The sequence below is a fragment of the Anopheles funestus genome, chromosome 3RL (genome assembly GCF_943734845.2).
Source record: "Anopheles funestus chromosome 3RL, idAnoFuneDA-416_04, whole genome shotgun sequence".
NCBI classification, from domain to species: Eukaryota; Metazoa; Arthropoda; class Insecta; order Diptera; family Culicidae; genus Anopheles; species Anopheles funestus.
In genome coordinates, this window is record NC_064599.1 from 59,058,552 (window position 1) to 59,083,115 (window position 24,564).

The following is a 24,564-nucleotide window of genomic DNA, read 5'->3' on the forward strand; positions in this document are numbered from 1 at the left end:
CAAAGAACAGAAGCGGCAATTATAAACAAATCTGCAACAACCTCGAACTCGCCAGACGTCAAAAAAAAAACTAAACAACATCAACGTCAAACCCCCAACAAATATTACCGGAACATCTCAGAAGAAAAATAGGGACATATCACCATTAGTTGTCGGTCCACATACCTAGAGGTGCTTGTATATACAAATTCGCGAAGTAGCGCAGGAGGGCCCAGGAAGCTGAACTTTTGTGCCGTATCGGGAAACACCTCGACAAAAGAGGGAGAAGAAGACATATTTCCATTCACAAAAGAAAAAAACACTCGGAAACAAACAACACAGCATTTACAAGATCGCATAGTAGACAAATAATGTTTATCGAGTGAAACGATTTGTTGTTAAATTGACGATACTTTTCGGATACTTTTTTTTTATTTAAATCAAAAACAGAATTAAAGAACAATTACCCAATGAAGAAAAGGAAAAATACTCAGCTAACCAGAAGTTTACGGAGATCAAAATTGAAAAAAAAAACGTTATACATAAGTGTAGTGCTCTTGTATTTATTAGTATTTTTCGACAGTGAAAATACTAATAAATACAAGAACTATACAATAAGGATCCGGATGCATTTGGGTTCATTAATTTATTGCGTAACCATAAAAAGTGAATCTAAAGTAATTTTTATAATAATAAAATAAATGTGTTTTTGGGATCATTTAAAATTTGAACATTTAGAATTGAGTTCTACATGCAAAGCTCCGGAACCAATCATATTTAAAAATCTGCGTAAGTCCAGAACCGCCTTCGGGTTAGACGAGTAGTCTTTTCTTCTGGATAGCCAGAACATGTATGTATTTCAGATTCTTCTCAAGACTTGTTGATACCCGTTTTGTAAAACAAAGTTGTTGTTTTAATGTTTTATAGGGACTTTGATTCCAAAGGAATTCTTTTATCTCTTGTTTGTCAAGCAAGTGTTTATTAATTCTAAAAATACTTGTTACAATTATTGTGTTGTTATTGTAAAAGCGAGAAAGACGGAGAGACAAAGATGGTCTTTTTTGGTAGGTTATGGTTTACGTCTTTAAACTGTTATATTTTTTTTAGGTTATCCTGTTGAGACCTTCCTTGTTTAGGTTATTTTCCGCGCTTCCACACTTTGGGCGATTTTATCCTGTTTATTTCAGTTGTCGCTCAAGTCCCTCAATATATTGCAATTCCGCGTGTAAGTTGTATGTCAAGACGCAGTCCATTTCTTTTCTCGCTTGCGGATGATCTCTGTTTTATTACTTTGGGTTAACTGAGATGGCTTAAGCAGACCATCTTCTTCTTCTGCACTCTGCGCGGCACCCTGGGTGGTTCCATAGGGGAATCCAGCATCCTGAGCCTTCTTCTATTACTACACCGTATTGGGCTTTCGCTCGAAAGCCTCAAAGATTTCCGAGAACGGCAACTTAGGTCATATGTCCCAACATAGCAGATCAGACTATCGGAATGCGATTGAAGATAGAGGAATAGACTGAATGCCAAATATCAAAATCGCCTAAAATTAAGCTTCTATCAAGGAGACTTTTTATAAAATCAAAGATAACCTCTTGTTCGTAATGAAACAAGTTGATGTCCAGTAATTCCAAAACAGCATTTTCTTTTTCTGAAAGAGAAAGATTGCGGAATTTCTCTTGAGCTAGCGCCTGTGCAACTGTAAAACTCCTGCATCCAATTGCGTTACCAAAAATACTTGCACCTCTTGGGTTATAGGAATCGAAACAATCCACATTCGATTGTTGAAGATACACAAATATATTGGCCGTAATCTGTTCGTTTGAGCTACGTAAACGGTGTACCAAAAAACGTGAATCGTTCTTCCTATTGATGTCGCTTGCATCAAATCCAGAGGTAATCAAGCTGTGTAACATGTACACGCAGCCCCATTCAATAGTTAAATAAAATAAAGCCATCCCTTTTTTATTAATATCGTACTGATCGAATGCCTTTTTGATTAGATATTTGAATGTAGGTATACTTTTCCTATGATTATTGATATATTTAATCTCTATTGGTTGTCGCATAAACTTTATAATTAATTCCACCGTAACGACCATTTTGGACTTCTGCAGTATATAACTAACCATTTGTGTATTGCCGTAGGTTATAGCTACATACAATAATTCCTCTATATTGAATTCTAGATCTTTGCGAGCGAATACGTCACAGCAACTATCTTTAAATGGAAGCTCTATTTCGAATTCCTCATAGTCATTATCGTTTTTATCTTCATAATCGTCGACAATGCTATCTTCCTCAATACAATCTATCTTCTGTTCCCTGCAGAATTTGCTGAACAACGTTTTAAACAAATCTATTTGATTGTTTTTAATTGCATAACGGACACAATAATATAGTACATTAACATTATTAATGTTGAAAATAAGAGAGGGTTGTTGTTCAACAAGATAATTAATACATTCATATCTGCATTTATTCAAAGATAGCTGTAATAGTAGTAGCTGGGTACGATCGCTCAAACCCAACTTTTGTGCAGCTGATTTTTCAATTAACTGACGAAACATAGAAATACTGCAGTCAAATATTACATTTTCCGGCACTGATGATGTTAGTAAGTCAGCAAACATATCTATTTTTTTCTCTTCAATAAGATACTTTGCCACACGTTCGCTTAGTTCGTCTGCTAAGTCCTTTTGATCCATACAATCAACAAAATAGTTCGTATACATATATGCCATCGAAAATAATGAATAAATAACATTGGAACACACCTGTTTGCTCAAATTGTCTATGTTAGGTTCTACACCACTTTTGAAGAGCATTTCTATTAAATCCCAATCTCCACGAAGAAATGCATAATCTAAAGCATTCCATCCAAAAACCTTATCCTTTGCATTAATACGATCAAGAGGCATCTTCTTTAATATTGACTCCATCGTTCTAGTCCCTGTGTATTCTACCAAATGCAATGGTAAACGGTCAAATTTGTCCTCGACAGTAACAGCAGAAGGATTATTACACAATATTTCTGCAATCTGATCAATACATCCGTTCACCAGCGCCAAATGTAAATCGCAACCTTTGCTTTCTTTAAGAATAAGTCGATATAAAAATTCGCGCGTTTTTCTTAATGAATCCGACCAAATCGCTTGAGAGTGAAAAATGCTCTCATTCTTAAAACGATCCACATTTTCGAACAACCAGCAGGCAGAAAAATACTCTGCAAAAATACGATGCCGAAATTGAGGCATTCCACCTTGTACTCCAAGAACGATTTCCGTTTTCTTATCATCCTTTTTCACTTCCTCCATTATCTCTTCCACAAGCTTCCGTTTCTCCTGGGATAACAGTTTTTCTCTATCTTTTGCATCAAATATAACGTACATGGCCAACAGCATGTGCTGCTTCATTATTTCTTTTTGCAATGAATCTTCGTTGTTTTCCGATGCAGCTGTCCATCCATCAGAATCGGTTGTGTCTGTTTTATTTCTGATTAAACTTTTCATCTCTCTTGCTACAATGTTTTCAATCAGATTGAATTCATTCAGCATCTTTTGGTGAACGCTGGAATATACCGAATGCCACCTCTCACTTTCACTTTCACATTCAATGGAGCTTCTCTCAAGAAGAGATTTTATAAAATCGTGAATAATCTTTCCTCCGCATTTAAAGAACTGTTGGTGCAGTAAATTCAAAACAGCAGTTTCTTTTTCTAAGGAAGAAAAATCACGAAATTTAGCTACAACTAGCGCTTCTGCTATTGTAAATTCATTTTCTTCAATTGCGAAATCAAAAATGCTCTTATCTCTTGAACCAAAGGCGTTGAAACAATTTACATACGATTCTTGTTGCAGGTACACAAATATATTGGCCGTATTCCGCTCGAAGTGATTTTCGAAACGGTGTTCAAAAGCATGAAAATGATTCATCTTTTTGATGCTGTTTGGATCAAACCCAATAGCAAATAAGCTGTGCAACATGTACACGCAGCCATCTTTAACGATCCTAAGATACAAATCCGACCTTTCTTGAGTAGAACGGCACTGACTGAATACCTTCTTAATTAGATATTTGAATGTAGGTATACTGTTTTTATGATTATTGTTATTGGGGTTTTCTATTCGTGTTTGTCGCCTAATCCCTATAATTAAGTCCACCGTAACAACCATTTTCGTCTTTTGCAGTATATAACTAGCCATTTGTGTGTTGCCATAGTTTATAGCTACATACAACAATCTTTCTTTATTTAATGGGTTGTCTGAGAATTCGTAACAGCAACTATCTTTAAATGGAAGCTCTATTTCGAATTTCTCATAGTCATTATCGCTTTTATCTTCATAATCGTCGATAATGTTATCTTCTTCAATACAATCGATCTTCTGTTCCCTGCAGAATTTGCTGAACAACGTTTTAAACAAATCTATTTGATTGTTTTTAATTGCAAGTCGGGTACAATAGTATAATACATTAACCTTACTAATAAGAAACACAAGAGAGGGTTGTTGTTCAACAAGATAATTAATAAATTCAAATTTATATTTCTCTAAAGATAGCTGTAACAATCGCTTGGCACGATTGCTGAAACCCAACTTCTGTGGACCTGATTTTGTAATTAACTGACGAAACATAGAAATACTGCCTTCAGTTACAACTTTTTCCAACATCGATGAAGAATTTGATTCAGCTAGTGGAGCATATATATCTATTTTTTTCTCTTCAATTAGATACTTTGCCACACGTTCGCTTAGTACGTCTGCTAATCCCTTTTGATCCATACAATAATCCAAATAGTGCATATACGTAGATTCCATCCGAAGTAATGAATAAATATCATTGGAACACACCTGTTGGATCAAATTGTCTATGTTAGGTTCTAAACCACTTTTGAAGAGCATTTCTATTAAATCCCAATTTCCACGAAAAAATGCATAATCCAAAGCATTCCATCCAAAAAGCTTATCCTTTGCATTAATACGATCAAGAGGCATCTTCTTTAATATTGACTCCATGATTATATCTCCTGTGTATTCTACCAAATGCAATGGTAAACGGTCAAATTTGTCCTCAACAGTAACAGCAGAAGGATTATTAAACAGTATTTCTTCAACCTGATTAAAGGAGTCGTTCACCAGCGCCAAGTGTAAATCACAACCTTTGCTTTCCCTAATTATTAACCGGTCAAAAAATTCGCGGATTTTGCTAAAAGAATTCGACCAAATCAATTTAGAGTGAAAAATGCTCTCACTCTTAAAACGTTTCCAGTTTTCAAACAACCAGCAAGCAGAGAAATATTCTGCAAAAATTCGATGCAGAAATTGAGGAAGTCCACCTTGTACTCCAAGAACGATTCCCGATTTTTCGTCGCCCTTGTTCACTTTCTTGATTACGTCTTCCACACTCTTGCGTTCCTTCTCAGACAACAGTTTTTCTATATCTTTTGCATCAAAAATAACGCACATGCCTAGCAATTTGTGTTGTTTGTTTAACTCCTTTTTGAACAGCGTTTTTCCTGCCTGGGCGGTATGCGTATTAGCACCAGCATCGGTAATGCCCTGTTTTCCAAAGCATAAAATATCTAGCTTGTGGTCAATGAAACGTTCAACCACACGGAGTATATCATGTTTCTTGCCATTCAACATTTGATTCGACATTGTTTGTGTATTTTCATTTACACAACTCTTAATCTCGGGTAATAAGGCAATCTGCACCATATACAGCAACAATGGCACAGTTACCATGTCTTTCAAAACATTGTCGATGATATGAAACAGCACCCTAAGAATATTGTTCCGATGGCTCTCTTCGTAGCGCTCGTAACCATATAATTTTTTTACAAGAAATATGTGAAGTGATATAATTTTATCTTTCTCTGAATACGGCTTTAATCCATACATTCGACAATCTTCAAAAGTTGTCTTCAATTCTTGTTCAAATCCATACGGTCGACTTGAGAGGTATAGCAATCGCACTCCATCAAGACGTGAGAATCGCCCGAAACACTTCATTACCACATCCTTAAAGTATGGCGCGATTTCATCAAAACCGTCTAGAATTAACACGAGTTTATGTTCATTAAACTTCTCCTTAAACAACCGCAATTCAAATAGTTCTATCGTGGATAGCCTTTTAGTCTTCGTTTCATCCAATACTATTTCGCCGTCTGAAACAGTCAGAAGATTTGCACAACGATCGGCCTCTTCTCTAAAGCCATCAGTCTCTTTGATCGTATGTTTGTTGATACTCGATACGAACAGCGCCAAATGGATGTATCGATACAATAGCCTCACAATTTCTGTTTCATCAAGGTTTTCTACATTGCTCAATCGTTGGAAATCGGTCGAAAATTCCAGTGCGATAAACTTTATCACGTATAGGGAATGATCGTAACTTGCCAAACGCCAGGCTAACCAGGTAAAGTAGGTTGTTTTACCAAATCCTGCATCATTGAGGAAGATAAAGACCTTCCCACTATCGCCATCTTGGAAACCAGGTAGATCGGGTTCCTCAACGTTCGTGTCTAGAGCGGCTAGTATCGCTGATTCGCTAAGCTGTTCAACATAAAAATGTTCTTTTCCTTCCGTCTTTGTCTGTTTCTTCGGCTCATGTGGCTCAGAACGGCGATGAACGTACCAATATTTAATTTTTTCATAATTAATCTTATTTAAATGATGGTCTATTAACTTCTCATTTGGTTCGCAAGACTCCAACACATTTAATAAAAAGCTCAAATCGTCATTTTCTTCCACAATTCCAATCAGTGGCGTAGTAGTACCAAACATCATTCGTTCATTTTGCAAATGCAATTGTTGCAAAGCTTCATTTGAGAGATCCTTCACATAAATTCTTTCTGAAATTTCGTCATCCTGCGGACTTCCTGAAATGTGTTCTACAACAACGATCTTTTGACGATATTTGTCTGATAATTCTTTTAGCTCATTAATGGATACATAATCGGGTTTCCCTAGTATCGTTATGATTTTGATTGTAGGATGATTTACATCTCTAAGATACGATAGCAAATCTTCGAGAACATCATTCATATCTTGCTGTTCTGTATACTTTGCACTATCAACAAATATTGTTTCATATTGTAATAGTGATAATGCTTCAAGTAAAATGCGAGAGTAAACTGTCAATTCAAGCGTGCTGTTAAACTCGTAAATTCCAGGCCCAGACTCCTTCAGAACTTCATACAACTTAAACTCTTTTAAGCGTTCCGGATTTACTTCAATATGAGGATGTTTTTTATGTACGGATTCCAAGTGCTCTTCTGAAAGACGCCTCAAAACACTGATGTTTTGGTTGAAATCTTTGTCCAAAAACCATTGTTGTATACGTTCGAGGGTTATGTAGTAACGAGGCTTGTTGTACACGTTATTATTCAGTAAACCCACCAAATTATCAATAACTAATTCACGTTGAGCTTCATCGCACCACTCGGGCAATAGGTTCCGCACTTTTACACGTAGTTCTTTGTGATTGTAGGAGTTACATATAAGCAGAAATTTACTAAAGAACTCGTCCTTTTTCTCATCAAAATCTGAATCATTTTTAAACACATCTTTACACGATTTTTTTAAGCATTCCGTCAGCTCAGGTATGTCACGGTGCAACTGATAACATGTTGCTCGTATATCGTCACAAAACTGTAAAGTATCATCTTCCTGTGGCTCGATTTTCGTGGCATTGACGTTCTTATCGAGTTTAGCGTTGGTACAAATGGCATATTGAGTTTTGTGTTCATCTTTATGGGACTCAGATTCACCTTTGGTTAGTTCCGGATCAATCTCAAGAAATGATGAAAAATACGTGGGAACCGAGTACATACCATTGGCAGCGCATAGATCCTTTACCTTTATGAACATCCCGTCCGTCTTTTTATGCTTCGCTTGTATGCACAAAGTGCCGGTTCCGTTTGGCGATTGGTGGTGGTATAAAATGTCGTCGAATTTTCCTGCTTCCGACACTTCTGTGGCGACAATAAACTGGTTCTTCTTTTTGAATTGCCGAAGAACAATCGATATGGCCAAATACGTATTATACAACTCGCCATGCATAGTGGTGTGTGCTATCGATTTTGTTATCATGGATGTCACATGTTGCCTTTTAAGTTCCTCATCTTGTTCGACTAGAATGTTTCTATACATATGAAAGAAAAAGAGAGAAAGAAAGAGAAAAAAATATAAACTAAAAAACTAGAAATACATAAGTATATACGACATGATTGGATTATTGTCAAGGTTTACTGACCATGCAGGCCTTGTTAAAAAGAGTTTCTTAGACTCAACTGAAAGAATAAGAATTACAAATGGATTAATGATCGGTTGCCCATTTAGGACGTCTATCTGCTGTTTTCTTTCTCTATGCTTGCGATCAATGGTTTATCGTTGGGTAAATTCGAATTTCCAATTTAAAATACTGGATGAAACATGAAAAAATATTTTACCGGAGCAAACTTATATCGGGATTGGTCTTTTTGGGTCTTGGGTCTTTGGCTAATCTCATTAGCAAGTACAGCCTATCCGGTAACGTTGTGGAAAACAGCCATGCCAATTCCTTATAATTGAATATAGGCATACATTTAGCGACAAATTGTGCTGTCCAACGAAAACAAACCAAAATTCGAAATAAGCCTTTATGGCATATCATTGCTTGTAACAGTTGCTATCGATAGTGTTTTCTTGAAAACGAAATCACTTGGCAGAAATAATTCTTCATGATGAGTTACAGAAATATGATAACAGTATAATCGAACCTCTGACGGAATAGTAACAAAAATCATTGATAAATCGTCTTCATTCGGAATATTTGTACCTTTCTATGGGATCGTTAGGATTGTTCGCTAAAGAACTCGCCGGCGATGTCGTCAGTATAGATTCATCGTTTATACGGCTCTCACTTGGGGTTTGTGAGTGGATATGGTCAATATCTCTTTTGCTCATTTTAATTCTGAAATGAAAAAAAAATATTAGACATAACCAAAATCTCGAAATTTTCTTTAAATTTAATGTATACCAATTCTGTTGATGATTTTAAGATTTAAATCACTTCTTTGATTGAGTTTAACTGAATGATCGTTAATTTGATTGTAAACCGGACGATCCACGATGTTTATAGAATGTATCAGTGTTTCGCGCATCAGCACTAATTCTCGTATGACTCTCTCTTGTTCCAGTAATTAGCAATCAGATTGGCATCAGTAACTCCCTATGTTTTTAGCTAGATGGGTATTTCATGTGTTCCATTAAAAGCTTTTCGATATTATTGTTTTTGATGCCCAATTCTTAACTATAAATCTACGTCACAAATTTATTAGTGGTATTGGAATTAATCTGAGCAGGTTCAGCATATTGCATATGAAGTCAAAGCTTCTTCATTATTTTTAATTCGGCACCATGTCATGCTATAAGTTATCGTTCTCACGATTAGTAATCGAATTGCCTTATTAAAATTCTTTTGTCCAATGCGACAAGCTCATTCGCGCGGTGCTTTCGTACCTGTACATCTGTACCGCAACCAAAAGAAAATGTTTAGTTAGGGGTTGCAGGAATCGTTACTGTTACACGAGTATCAAAGGATTTGGGAAGGCTATGGAAACGCTCAATTTCAAGAGAGTCGTGGCAAATCGGCAGTGGAAGATCCCCGGAGAAGTCTGGGACCAACAAACCTGGTAAAAGACATCTTTACATGTTTGAAAAGATCCATATACGAGCCTCAGAAGATGAGATTATTAAGCAGTACTCCATCACATGCCTCAATAGTACTTTCGAGCACAGCGGATCGGAACAGTCACTTGCGATACATTTAACTGCACCAAGACCAAAGAGTTCGATGTAGAGATAAGACCTCTGTCGTGCTAAACTTTTAAATTATAAACCAGCGAACATTTGACACTTTTGACTTTTGACCAAGATCTGGTCTAATACATAGTACACAAGATAACAACATAATTTACCTCTCTATACGATAGATCGACTCTTAAATATGGAAGTATATGTTATATGTTCTTGAAGTTGCACTCGTTGTTCTCTTCAAGGCCTTTGCAGTTTTTATTGACATTATACTGTGCGCTGTCAATTTTTGTTGCGTAGGCCAATAATCCACACACAATACTTGTTGTGTTTTGTCGCAAATTATCTAATCTGGCCTATCAACGCACTCTGCAACTTTTACTAAGAAACGCGAACTGTACGTGAATGCGTACGAAAGGTTAAACGCTTATTGAATCATACGAAATGTTGTCACTTGGGTGTTAGTTGCACTCTTATCTTATCGTATATCCCGTTGACTGCCATGGCTATCATTTCTGGTTTTTGAAATACTATTTTATATTAGTTTACAGTCGTTTATGAAATGTTAGCCCCCATGTACACTTACACAGTTTAGTGGTCTTTCAAAAATTAAAGTCAAAAAACTTGTACGCAAAAACGGTCTGGTCCAGAGGCGGATCATCCACTACGCAAAATAAGCTGCTGCGGGGGACCCCGAGACTAAAGGGGCCTCGAAGTTTTTGGCGCTTGTAGAGTTCAATATGCATGTCTTACAATATTGTAACACTTTACTTATTTTCTTTCGTCGGTTTTAAGGGCCCCGAGGATTCTCAGTTAGGGCCTCCAAAAATGACTCTGGGTAAGCTTGTTCCTTATTCTTTGGTAGTATTAATATTGCATAGCATATCCCCCCGATGCGGATAATGGTCTTATCGAACATTTTCACCGAAACATCGCTAACCCGTGGCAACTCAATTTCGCGATAAACTGTCGTTGGTCTTGCTGGTTGGTGAGGAAAGATAACGATTACCCGGTCAGTGAGATGATTAACGGGCAACCAGTGAGAATTTCTGATAAGTACGGTTTTTCTCTCCGAAACTTGACTATTTTGAGAGCGGATCTGTGTAAATAGAAGGGTTCTTTGATTGTATGTGTAAGGCGACAGAGTTTGCTCAAGGTAGAATTATTTCCGTCTCGTCCTGAACTCTTCATCCTGCCTCTTTCCTCTAGCGTAAAACCCACATTGTGAAGGGCTCAGTTTGCTGTGCGCTAAGTCCAGGGCGGACGTGTTGTGGGACTTAGAAAGTTTTGAATCTGTTTGTGCGTGTATGCTGCGCGGAGGATTGGAAATGTGCGCGTTTGCTTTGTGCAGTGCAATATTCAAACAAGTGTTGCGATTTAATTAGAATTTGTATGTCTTTTCAAGCCATTAACGTGTGGTGTTAGTTTTTTCCCTTCACTCCGTGTTTGCTTCGGCAAGCGCATTGAATTGAAGTGAGGAAAAAAAACTTTCGGTATATGTTGTGGAAACTTCTTCGCTTTTTTACACGCCGATGAATACAGTTGTGTTTTGTGTGTGAAATAGTGATTATTGTTCTGGTTGATCTTGTGCCATACGATCAACAAGCCGCAAATTAGTTTTCGCATTTGATTTGGTGATAAATGATGTCAAATATCCTGTACGCGCAGGCACTGCGATTCTATACAGTACATGCTCGTGGTTTTATCTTCCTTTTGTGCTTCTTGCCGGCGTCAAATGAACTGAACACGTTGAGGTTATAGCGAGAACTAACCTATTTCTTTATTAACTTTAGTTCATCGATTTGTCGACAGTTGCTTTGTCGACATTGGCAGTGTTGCCAGGAAGTATTAATATATTGAATGTATTTATACCAACACTCCTCCTCAATGTATTAATAATTAGTACTATTAGTTCATTAATCCCATTGCTGTGGCAAACTGCTTTTGCTTAATACTCCCTAACGGTTTAGTGAGAATGTCGGCAACCATATCCTCCGACGCACAGTACTGAAGAACAATTTCGCCTTTATCATACAGATCCTTCGTGAAACATAAACGAGTGTCGATGTGTTTTGAACGTCGCGAAAGCCTTTCTATCGCCACGAAGTTGATACACCCAATGTTGTCCTCGTATATCACCGTAGAGTCATGTTGCTTCTCGTCAAATTCCTCTAACAGTCGTCTCAACCAGATCAATTCTTTACACGTTTCCGCTAGCGCTATATACTCCGCTTCCATGCTTGAAAGTGAAACACAAGGCTGCTTCCGACTTGCCCAGCAAATTGTAGCTTTTCCGAGCTGAAATAAGAAACCTGTGTTAGATTTTCGGTCGGAAGTATCGCCGCCCCAATCAGCATCGCTAAATCCACACAGTTTCAACGGTTCTTTGCGATTCGACGTCAGTGTCAGTTTGTAATCTCTGGTCTTCATCAAATATCGAACCACACGCTTTAACTCCACCATGTCGGCTTCGGTTGGGCTGCTGACCTGTCTACTCAAAATAGACACACTCACGGCTATGTCTGGTCGGGTATTTACGGCTATGTAAAGTAAGGCGCCTACCATACTGTGGTATAGAATATTGTCTTGAAGCTTCTTGCTTCCTTCACGTGCTCGATAATATCCTGTATCCATCGGAGTACTTGATCCTTTTGATTTTTCTAGATCAAATCGTCTCGCCACCTTCTTCACGAAATTTTCTTGATCCAGTGAAAAGAAACCATCTTTTCCTTTGGTCACTCTGATTCCCAGGAAATGATTAACTTCACCAAGTGCTGTTAATTCAACATGTTTCTGTAGCTCTTTCTCTATTTTTATGATTTCGCACTCACTGGTGCTGGCTACTAACATGTCGTCTACGTAGATCAGTAAATAAACATGACCTCCTCCAGGTAACATTTTAACATACAAACATGGATCCGATCTAGACCTCTGGAAACTCAGTGCCGCCATATATTCGCTAATTGTATTATGCCATACTCTGGCCGCCTGCTTCAGACCATATAAGCTGCGTTGAAGTTTGCACACTAGTTTCTCTGTTCCTGGTTTTACGAAGCCTTTGGGCTGTTGCATATAGATCTCCTCCTGCAGTTGACCATGCAAATACGCTGACTTTACATCGATATGACGAACTGTCATCTGTTTATGCCCGGCAATTGTTAACAAGATTCTTAACGTTGTCTGAGTAGCGACTGGAGCAAATACAGCATCATAATCCACACCGTAACGCTGAGAAAAACCTTGTGCCACAAGTCGAGCCTTAAAACGAGCCACGTTACCAACATTGTCTTCCTTTTTCTTGTAAACCCACTTGCATCCAATTGGTTTACGTCCTGTTGGCAATTCTACTAGAGACCAAGTCCCATTCTTCTGCAATGACTCGTATTCTTCATCCATTGCTGCTTTCCATAAATCTTGCTCCGTTCCATGTATAGCTTCTTCATAGCTACCGGGTTCATCATTTATAGCAACTGCTGCATTTACTTCATAATCCTTGAGATATTGTGGAAGAACCCCTCTGTTGCTTCGCTTTGTACGTTCAGTATGCTCAGTTACATACTGATCATCATGTTCTGAATCATCTTCGGCACTTATCCATTCGGATTGATCATCGTCGGTATCTTGTGCTACTATGGGCATGGGTTTAAGTATGCTCGTCGGCTCCTCCTGAACTTCATTACCTCTGTCAGTGTGTTCTCCGGTGTCGAGATTAAATATAACATCGTTGGTCTTCGGAATAGAAGTATCAAAGTTTGTCGATCCATCTCTCAACTCCAAAAAACGAGCATCCCGACTGATGGTTATCTCATCTGTTTCGGTGTCCAGGAAACGATAAGCTTTACGATCGAGACAATATCCTACAAAAATAAGCTTATTAGCCTTGTCATCGAAATTGTGCCGTTTCACATGTGGTATGTGAGCGTATGCTGGACATCCATACACACGTAAATGGTCAAGGGCAGGTTTTCTCCCAAACCACAATTCGAATGGTGTACGATCAATTGCGCGTGATGGCAGTCTGTTTTGGAGATAGTTAGCAGCAACTATTGCCTCGCCCCAATATTTTTTATCCAGCTTCGCATCCAGCAACATACACGTAGTCATTTCTTTTAATGAGCGGTTTTTCCTTCGGCGACGCCATTCTGTTGTGGGGAATACGCTGCGGTAAACTGAGCCTGAATCCCTTCTGTTTCGTAAAATGTCTTCAGCTCGCGATTCATGTATTCTCCGCCTGCGTCTGACCTGATTACAGTTGGGTTTCTGCCGAATTTAGTTCGTACCATTGCCACATACCGCTTGATACAACTGGCTATGTCGGATTTGTATTTTAACAAAAAGATTTCAGAGTAACGGCTATAATCATCCACAATTGTCATAAAATATCTGGATGCGCCTGGAGTTGTATTTAACATTGGCCACATACGTCTGTATGAACCAAGTCTAGGATGGGTTTAGTCCGATTTTGTGCTGTTTTGGGGAAGGAAATTCTGGTTAATTTTCCTCTCAAACAATACTCACAAACTTCTTTTATTCCGCATTCCTGTATGTTGAGCCCTTTGCTGAGTCCTTCTTGCTTGACACGCTCTAGCACCCCCGGATGACGATGACCCATGCGCCGATGCCAAATATGCTGACAGTTAGGAAAGTGGTGTGAATCCACACACACTTTCGCAGTTTCAACCATATTTAATTTGTATATATCTCCGTACGATTCCGCTACTGCAGCAATTTTCCCATTTGCCGATATAATGTTGCACCTCGCTTCGTCGAATACGACTTTCCATCCTCTTTCAGCTAATTTCCGTACCGATAACAGTCCTCCATCCAAATCTGGGGTGAACAGCACATCCTTCACAGGAATGGTATTGATATTCCCATCACCGTCATAGCATTTCAGGAAACCTTCACCGATGCCCGCTGACGTTATTGTCGAACCATTCGCGAGCCATATTTTAACACGCACACTCACATCCAGCTTACTACAAAAATGGCGATCGTTTGTCATGTGGCTCGAACTGCCGCTATCCACACACCATGAATTACGAGAACCGCTCATGGCTCTTACACACGTTGTGAAGCATTGTTCTTTTGCCTGCCGAGCTTCTACGCCTTTTTGTTTCGTTTCTTTTTCTTTGTGATCGCGTTTCAATTTAAAACAGTCCTTTTGGAAATGTCCTGGTTTCTTGCAATAGTTGCACACGCTCTTCTTGTATGATTTTCTAGCATGGCTATACATGGCTTTCTCTGAACCGGTGTTCTCTCCTTTTCTATCTTTCAACCTATTGCTTTCATCCATTATGCGTAGTTTTGCAGTTTCGATTGTTAGTTCGCCAGGGACATTATCCAAGGCTGTTACTAAGCCATCGAACTGGACGGGTAAACTTCTAAGAAGCATACAGACTTTAGTTTCGTCGTCCAGCTTTGTTCCCGCAGCGTCAAGCTTTTCAAACAAATTTTGGAAAACCTCCAAATGCAAATGTACATCGCCGTTTTCGGTCAGGTTTGTTGAACACAATTTCTTAATTAATGAAACGCGCACCGATCTTGTGGCCTGCTCGTGGTGTCTGGCCAAGGCTTGGAAAACTTCCCGCGCATGCTCGCACCCCTTAATAATGGGCAGCTGGTTATCTTCAATAAGGAGAATAATTGTTGCTCTGGCCTTGCCATCCGTCTTCTTCCATGTCTCCGTTCTCTTGTCTTCGCCAGGGAGCTCCGTGAAGACAGCATCCCACAGCTCCTCACGGACGAGTAGCATTTCCATTCGCACCTTCCACTGCGCCCAATTGGTGTTACTTAGCTTGGCGATGGTGAACCGGTGGTCAGCCATTTTCGTTTGTCTATACACACGCTTGGCGAATAATAGTTTTACACTCACACACGCTTAGCGAATTATTGTATTTTATGTCCTTTTTACTGTACACACGCTTGGCAAATTTTTGTTCACACAGATATGATTAGCGAATTATTGTACATGTCCTCGGGCCCATAACCTGTTTTTTTTTTGTTTGCTCGGTTAGAACGGCCTGGCCGTATCAAGACTTATTTTACCACGTAGCAGGATAGTCAGTCCATGCTACGGGGGGACGGTCCGGATGGGATTTGAACCCGGTCCCTGCCGTGTGGACGGGCGCCGTTTTTCAAATGCACCACCAGGCCGCCCCAACCCATAACCTGTTGGAAGCCTCGAAATATGTGGTAAGAATGTTTCGGAGAACAAATGAACTGAACACGTTGAGGTTATAACGAGAACTAACCTATTTCTTTATTAACTATAGTTCATCGATTTGTCGACAGTTGCTTTGTCGACATTGGCAGTGTTGCCAGGAAGTATTAATATATTGAATGTATTTATACCAACATTTCGTACATGCAGTGAAGGATTGTGTCTTCTTCTTCTTGTGGGTTTTGCCCGTATCGTATGCACTGTATTCCTATGTGCAGCGAAAGATCGTGTTTTCGTCATCCTCTTCGGCATCATTCGTAGGTGCGAGCCGAAGATCACTGCTTGAACCTACACGCACACAACGACAGAAATACGGAGAGCGCGCTCTGCAATGGAATGCTAGTAATGGTCCGTTTCTCTTTTTGCCATATGCTAGCACATAGGAAATGGTCCGAAATGGTCTCTTTGCACGCCGGAAGAGACAGACCGGTTTGACAGCTAGCACATGCCTCTTCAGTTTGGCAGGTTTCAGAACAGGCGCGTGTTTCCCGAAGTCTCCGGTTTATGTGCTTTCGTGTATTAAGTAGCAAAGTTGTTGTAAAAGTCAAACAGACCGCAAACACAATTATTACAGAAGAAAGTTACAAAACTACTTTCAAAGTTTCGTGTGAAACAAGTTGGTGCGAAACAATCGAAGCCATCTAGGGTGACATCATCTTCATTGGCAACACCCAAAACCGAAGTATAGAGGAAGTAAGTCAGATAATCAAAAAACGCGTTAACCTTGATGTGAACCTTGAACTTAAAACGTGAGAATCGACATTATTTTGTTTGCTGAAAGGGTACGAAATCACGAAAAAAATTACAATCCAAGCATTTCACAACAGGGGGTCCATTTGCTTTCTCGCTTATGGTCCCCATGCGTGTCCCAATTGGTCACTGCGCATACGGCTGATAAGCTACGTGCCCAATCGAACGTTTGGAATGAATTTCGGCATAAGTTGCGACCTATTTTTCGTATATCGAAATGTTTGCTGAATTTTTTTCCGAAAATCAGTCGGTTTCGCCCAAACAGCAGGAGGACTGCAGGATTTTTGCTGTCATCGTGCGAATGTCTAGCAAAAAGCTCAATTTCAAATTCAAAGCAAAAAAGTTTGTCACACCCGTTGCCACATTACTTTTTTTCTATGTGTGGCGATCGATCGTCTTTTTTTCTCTTGCTTGCTCCTGCTTATTCTAGTATTTGTTCGATTCGCGAGTTCTGTTCTGCGCTGGTGTGTCTTGCATCGCGTTCGTTCGTTCGTTCTGCCTATGGCTTGTCGGTTTGTTTCGTTTTGACTAGTGGTATATAAGATCTAGACCATACTATTATTTCATGGTTAGGGTATCCTCGCGCGATGCGCGCAAGTGTAAGTATGATAGTCATATCTTCTTCTTCTTCTTTTCTGGCCTGCTCATGGTCGAGCACGTCGCGTAGACATGGCCTGGTCGCCAATCCGTTTCCAGGAAACTCGGTCCAGTGCTGCAGTCCTCCACCCCCGGCTGCATCCGATCTCCGACAGGTTTAACTCCACCTGATCCAGCCAACGAGCTCGCTTCAACGACAACGAGTTCTGTTGTCAGTGTATGTAGCCATACCGCACTGATATGGGTATGGATCCGAAGCCTCTCGAAGGATAATATAGGCACTCCATACCCTACTCCGACTCAATACGTCCCCGTCGTACAGAATGGTAACATATCTCTCCAAATATCTGAGCTTGGGTATACGGGGTAACCCAACCCCTTGGGAAGATGGGGTTTATGGCTAAATTGAGCGGAGGGGGACAGCCAGCGTCTGTTCTCCATGTTAGGGGTGGCTGGATGTCCCTTCTGTCCTGGCACCCTACGGGACTTTAAACAGCTAGGATGCGTAGGCCCTCCGACGAGACAGGGGGTTGGGGGAGAGGCCTTGCAAGCCACCCCCAATACAAATGCAACGAAAGGAAACCAAGAATTTTCGAATCGGATTAACGGATACCGACCCACGCAACTGAACAAGGACTACGATTGGAAACTCGGGACATGGAACTGCAGATCCCTCACAGCACCCGGAAGTACCCGCATTCTTTCGGACGAGGTGAGGGCCTGCGGCTTCGGTATAGTAGCACTTCAGGAGGTGCGCTGGAAAGGAGTTACGGAGCGCCCCTACCGCAGTGATTGCATGATCTACCAGAGCGGTGGTGAAAAGCATGAACTCGGTACAGCGTTCCTGGTCATAGGTGCGATGCGAAAGAGGGTAATCGGTTGGTGGCCGATCAACGAACGGATGTGCAGGTTGAGGGTTCGTGGAAGGTTCTTCAACCTGAGCATTATTAACGTGCATAGTCCGCACCTTGGAAGCACCGATGACGATAAGGAGCTATTTTATACGCAGCTGGAGAGGGAGTACGACCGCTGCCCACAACACGACATCAAGATCGTCATCGGAGACTTTAACGCTCAGGTCGGACGGGAGAAGGCATACAAACCCATGATAGGTAGTTTCAGCGCCCACCAGCTGACAAACGACAATGGGCTCCGCCTAATAAACTTCGCCTCCTCCAAGAACATGACCATTCGCAGCACCTTCTTCCAGCACGCACCATGATAGTCATATACTGGAGTGATATCGCCAGCTCGCCCATGTGTGTTTTCTGCAAAGATAGTAATGGTAGGAAATATCGGGAATCGATCCCAGACTTACATTTGGAGGCAATTTACCGTGGTGTTTCAAGCGTCCGCGAACCGACTGTACCAACAATTTGGCGCCAAAAGGATTGATACGGACCAGGTTTTGTTCTACGTGCAGTGCCTCGAACGAAGTTCCGATCGATGACGTCATAAACCATCAGTTGTTCTGTTATGGTTCTATTGTTGGTGATGGTTCGTGCGCGATGCATCAAAATGTCGTGCACTGATCTGAGCGATAATGATTTTTAGGTTGGTGTTTTTTGTACGAGTGATTTTATTTTTGAACATAGAATGGTGATCCTCGCACACGGACCGTTTTTACGTAGCTTTATTTTGAGGATTATACAATGATATTTGTTGAATTATCTATGGGTTTGTTGTTAAAATAAACATACCTTTTTTCATAGGCTTTCGTGACATCTAATATGCAAAGCCGTACCAGAACATTATCAATCGTACATGTTCTTGGCTCTTGCTTGATACCGAATAGGATCATTACAGATGTCGCGAAGTACATTCATGTACAGTGCACTGTTAAATGTTTCATTGCGTTTCAATTTCTACACGCGCCTTTTATTGAAGTGTCTGAGCATCTTTCGCACGGCATCGATTGCGCTGGTAAGAAGGAAACGCTAGCGAATGTTTCAGGTGTTCCATGTTACGTTCAGCTGTGTTGTGATATGTTTTGCACTTAATATTAGTTTTCCAGGAAGTGTCGCTACAGTCGCATCCTACAGAAACAGTTTGGCTCACGGGCTTAGCTGGTGCAATGCAATGCAATGAGCAATTGAATGAAAGGATCGATGGCAAATGAAATGTTGTGATCAGCAACTCTGGCTGGCAAAGACAAGCATTAGAAGAATGCTTCGAGGAACACTGGCACCGCATTCGATTTGTATTAAGAGAAATGAAAATAGAATTATTAGACATATTAAACTGATACAGCTGTTTATCTTTCACAACACAAAGAAAGCTGTAACGTGTTCAAAAATATGCTATGAAACATAAACATAGCTACATTAACACATCATAGCTGTGTGTTATTATTACAATTCACAATCAATTCCAATGTTGTTTTATTTTTATTGTTCAGTCGATTATGACTATTATTCCACAACGTTCGTCAGAACGTCTTGTCTCACATAGTTTGCGCATTATTTCATCGGTTGATCATTTGACGATGGGTCTGAACGACAAGCCATGCATACATTCCTTAAGATAAAAATATCGTTTGAATCATTGGGATCACGAAACACTATTGTTTTACGCTCCAGTTTTTGACTACTCACGACGGTTTTATCATCAACAGCTTCCATGCATATGATACGACGTATACGCATGATACAAATGTTGGGATAATTCTGCAGTGTGAGCATATGACGAACTAGTACTTTGGTGGTTCTTTATTTCACAGTCGTATAATCAAATCGGATTCCAACGCCCAAAACGTCTATTAGCTCACAACAAAATCGTGGTAGAAAACAGTAACATAAAGAGGCTTCGATCATGTTTGCTGTTGTTTTATTTTTGTATGATGTCTTGGTGCATTCGCCTCTCTTAATGTGAAATAATAATTATGTTAATAATAATGATTAAAAATAGGAAAGCAAATGTACAGCGATTCATCAGCGATTCTGTATACGATCCCGCGAACAACTCGGGTAGCTTCGATTTGTTGTTGTAAACCAATGCATTTGTTGGTGTTGTTGGTGTTTGGAGCAGTCTGACAACCGCGCGGATTGTACATTGTACGCGGATTGTACACGACGGTAGAACGAACGTGAGTACGAGCAAGAGGGCATAACGCAAGAGAAGCGAACGGCATGAGAAAACTCATCAGACACGACTCGAGCTTTCTGACCGACTCTCGCTCAGTGTAAGTGCGAGCAGGCACGGGATACTGTTTAGAGGGAGACATTCCGGCATTTGCTTTTGACAAGTCGAAACTTTTTGCTTGGGCATATCCTCCGACGCACAGTACTGAAGAACAATTTCGCCTTTATCATACAGATCCTTCGTGAAACATAAACGAGTGTCGATGTGTTTTGAACGTCGCGAAAGCCTTTCTATCGCCACGAAGTTGATACACCCAATGTTGTCCTCGTATATCACCGTAGAGTCATGTTGCTTCTCGTCAAATTCCTCTAACAGTCGTCTCAACCAGATCAATTCTTTACACGTTTCCGCTAGCGCTATATACTCCGCTTCCATGCTTGAAAGTGAAACACAAGGCTGCTTCCGACTTGCCCAGCAAATTGTAGCTTTTCCGAGCTGAAATAAGAAACCTGTGTTAGATTTTCGGTCGGAAGTATCGCCGCCCCAATCAGCATCGCTAAATCCACACAGTTTCAACGGTTCTTTGCGATTCGACGTCAGTGTCAGTTTGTAATCTCTGGTCTTCATCAAATATCGAACCACACGCTTTAACTCCACCATGTCGGCTTCGGTTGGGCTGCTGACCTGTCTACTCAAAATAGACACACTCACGGCTATGTCTGGTCGGGTATTTACGGCTATGTAAAGTAAGGCGCCTACCATACTGTGGTATAGAATATTGTCTTGAAGCTTCTTGCTTCCTTCACGTGCTCGATAATATCCTGTATCCATCGGAGTACTTGATCCTTTTGATTTTTCTAGATCAAATCGTCTCGCCACCTTCTTCACGAAATTTTCTTGATCCAGTGAAAAGAAACCATCTTTTCCTTTGGTCACTCTGATTCCCAGGAAATGATTAACTTCACCAAGTGCTGTTAATTCAACATGTTTCTGTAGCTCTTTCTCTATTTTTATGATTTCGCACTCACTGGTGCTGGCTACTAACATGTCGTCTACGTAGATCAGTAAATAAACATGACCTCCTCCAGGTAACATTTTAACATACAAACATGGATCCGATCTAGACCTCTGGAAACTCAGTGCCGCCATATATTCGCTAATTGTATTATGCCATACTCTGGCCGCCTGCTTCAGACCATATAAGCTGCGTTGAAGTTTGCACACTAGTTTCTCTGTTCCTGGTTTTACGAAGCCTTTGGGCTGTTGCATATAGATCTCCTCCTGCAGTTGACCATGCAAATACGCTGACTTTACATCGATATGACGAACTGTCATCTGTTTATGCCCGGCAATTGTTAACAAGATTCTTAACGTTGTCTGAGTAGCGACTGGAGCAAATACAGCATCATAATCCACACCGTAACGCTGAGAAAAACCTTGTGCCACAAGTCGAGCCTTAAAACGAGCCACGTTACCAACATTGTCTTCCTTTTTCTTGTAAACCCACTTGCATCCAATTGGTTTACGTCCTGTTGGCAATTCTACTAGAGACCAAGTCCCATTCTTCTGCAATGACTCGTATTCTTCATCCATTGCTGCTTTCCATAAATCTTGCTCCGTTCCATGTATAGCTTCTTCATAGCTACCGGGTTCATCATTTATAGCAACTGCTGCATTTACTTCATAATCCTTGAGATATTGTGGAAGAACCCCTCTGTTGCTTCGCTTTGTACGTTCAGTATGCTCAGTTACATACTGATCATCATGTTCTGAATCATCTTCGGCACTTATCCATTCGGATTGATCATCGTCGGTATCTTGTGCTACTATGGGCATGGGTTTAAGTATGCTCGTCGGCTCCTCCTGAACTTCATTACCTCTGTCAGTGTGTTCTCCGGTGTCGAGATTAAATATAACATCGTTGGTCTTCGGAATAGAAGTATCAAAGTTTGTCGATCCATCTCTCAACTCCAAAAAACGAGCATCCCGACTGATGGTTATCTCATCTGTTTCGGTGTCCAGGAAACGATAAGCTTTACGATCGAGACAATATCCTACAAAAATAAGCTTATTAGCCTTGTCATCGAAATTGTGCCGTTTCACATGTGGTATGTGAGCGTATGCTGGACATCCATACACACGTAAATGGTCAAGGGCAGGTTTTCTCCCAAACCACAATTCGAATGGTGTACGATCAATTGCGCGTGATGGCAGTCTGTTTTGGAGATAGTTAGCAGCAACTATTGCCTCGCCCCAATATTTTTTATCCAGCTTCGCATCCAGCAACATACACGTAGTCATTTCTTTTAATGAGCGGTTTTTCCTTCGGCGACGCCATTCTGTTGTGGGGAATACGCTGCGGTAAACTGAGCCTGAATCCCTTCTGTTTCGTAAAATGTCTTCAGCTCGCGATTCATGTATTCTCCGCCTGCGTCTGACCTGATTACAGTTGGGTTTCTGCCGAATTTAGTTCGTACCATTGCCACATACCGCTTGATACAACTGGCTATGTCGGATTTGTATTTTAACAAAAAGATTTCAGAGTAACGGCTATAATCATCCACAATTGTCATAAAATATCTGGATGCGCCTGGAGTTGTATTTAACATTGGCCACATACGTCTGTATGAACCAAGTCTAGGATGGGTTTAGTCCGATTTTGTGCTGTTTTGGGGAAGGAAATTCTGGTTAATTTTCCTCTCAAACAATACTCACAAACTTCTTTTATTCCGCATTCCTGTATGTTGAGCCCTTTGCTGAGTCCTTCTTGCTTGACACGCTCTAGCACCCCCGGATGACGATGACCCATGCGCCGATGCCAAATATGCTGACAGTTAGGAAAGTGGTGTGAATCCACACACACTTTCGCAGTTTCAACCATATTTAATTTGTATATATCTCCGTACGATTCCGCTACTGCAGCAATTTTCCCATTTGCCGATATAATGTTGCACCTCGCTTCGTCGAATACGACTTTCCATCCTCTTTCAGCTAATTTCCGTACCGATAACAGTCCTCCATCCAAATCTGGGGTGAACAGCACATCCTTCACAGGAATGGTATTGATATTCCCATCACCGTCATAGCATTTCAGGAAACCTTCACCGATGCCCGCTGACGTTATTGTCGAACCATTCGCGAGCCATATTTTAACACGCACACTCACATCCAGCTTACTACAAAAATGGCGATCGTTTGTCATGTGGCTCGAACTGCCGCTATCCACACACCATGAATTACGAGAACCGCTCATGGCTCTTACACACGTTGTGAAGCATTGTTCTTTTGCCTGCCGAGCTTCTACGCCTTTTTGTTTCGCTTCTTTTTCTTTGTGATCGCGTTTCAATTTAAAACAGTCCTTTTGGAAATGTCCTGGTTTCTTGCAATAGTTGCACACGCTCTTCTTGTATGATTTTCTAGCATGGCTATACATGGCTTTCTCTGAACCGGTGTTCTCTCCTTTTCTATCTTTCAACCTATTGCTTTCATCCATTATGCGTAGTTTTGCAGTTTCGATTGTTAGTTCGCCAGGGACATTATCCAAGGCTGTTACTAAGCCATCGAACTGGACGGGTAAACTTCTAAGAAGCATACAGACTTTAGTTTCGTCGTCCAGCTTTGTTCCCGCAGCGTCAAGCTTTTCAAACAAATTTTGGAAAACCTCCAAATGCAAATGTACATCGCCGTTTTCGGTCAGGTTTGTTGAACACAATTTCTTAATTAATGAAACGCGCACCGATCTTGTGGCCTGCTCGTGGTGTCTGGCCAAGGCTTGGAAAACTTCCCGCGCATGCTCGCACCCCTTAATAATGGGCAGCTGGTTATCTTCAATAAGGAGAATAATTGTTGCTCTGGCCTTGCCATCCGTCTTCTTCCATGTCTCCGTTCTCTTGTCTTCGCCAGGGAGCTCCGTGAAGACAGCATCCCACAGCTCCTCACGGACGAGTAGCATTTCCATTCGCACCTTCCACTGCGCCCAATTGGTGTTACTTAGCTTGGCGATGGTGAACCGGTGGTCAGCCATTTTCGTTTGTCTATACACACGCTTGGCGAATAATAGTTTTACACTCACACACGCTTAGCGAATTATTGTATTTTATGTCCTTTTTACTGTACACACGCTTGGCAAATTTTTGT

General features: G+C 40.6%; 3 protein-coding genes across 17 annotated transcripts in view; 1 reads left to right on the top strand and 2 right to left on the bottom strand.

Annotated features, from left to right (window-relative positions):
- Positions 1-10,243, bottom strand: part of LOC125768328 (palmitoyltransferase Hip14) — a 42,888-nt gene extending 32,645 nt beyond the window's left edge. The window contains exons 1-4 of one of the 3 annotated variants that reach the window (XM_049435786.1): positions 9,941-10,237; positions 8,800-8,934; positions 4,830-8,124; positions 768-2,756 (exon numbers count right to left, since the gene is read on the bottom strand). In XM_049435786.1, the coding sequence (XP_049291743.1) occupies positions 1,461-2,756; positions 4,830-8,124; positions 8,800-8,927 (4,719 nt within the window). In that variant the 5' untranslated portion in view covers positions 8,928-8,934; positions 9,941-10,237 and the 3' untranslated portion in view covers positions 768-1,460. Of the gene's footprint in view, positions 1-767; positions 8,125-8,799; positions 8,935-9,940 lie in introns of those variants that run through there. The other 2 variants (XM_049435787.1, XM_049435785.1) reach the window with 2 other exon arrangements.
- Positions 1-24,564, bottom strand: part of LOC125768387 (probable phenylalanine--tRNA ligase, mitochondrial) — a 122,751-nt gene that overhangs the window by 23,076 nt on the left and 75,111 nt on the right. The gene's annotated exons all lie outside the window — the stretch shown is intronic.
- LOC125768326 (uncharacterized) overlaps positions 1-24,564 on the top strand; it is a 98,543-nt gene that overhangs the window by 17,166 nt on the left and 56,813 nt on the right. The gene's annotated exons all lie outside the window — the stretch shown is intronic.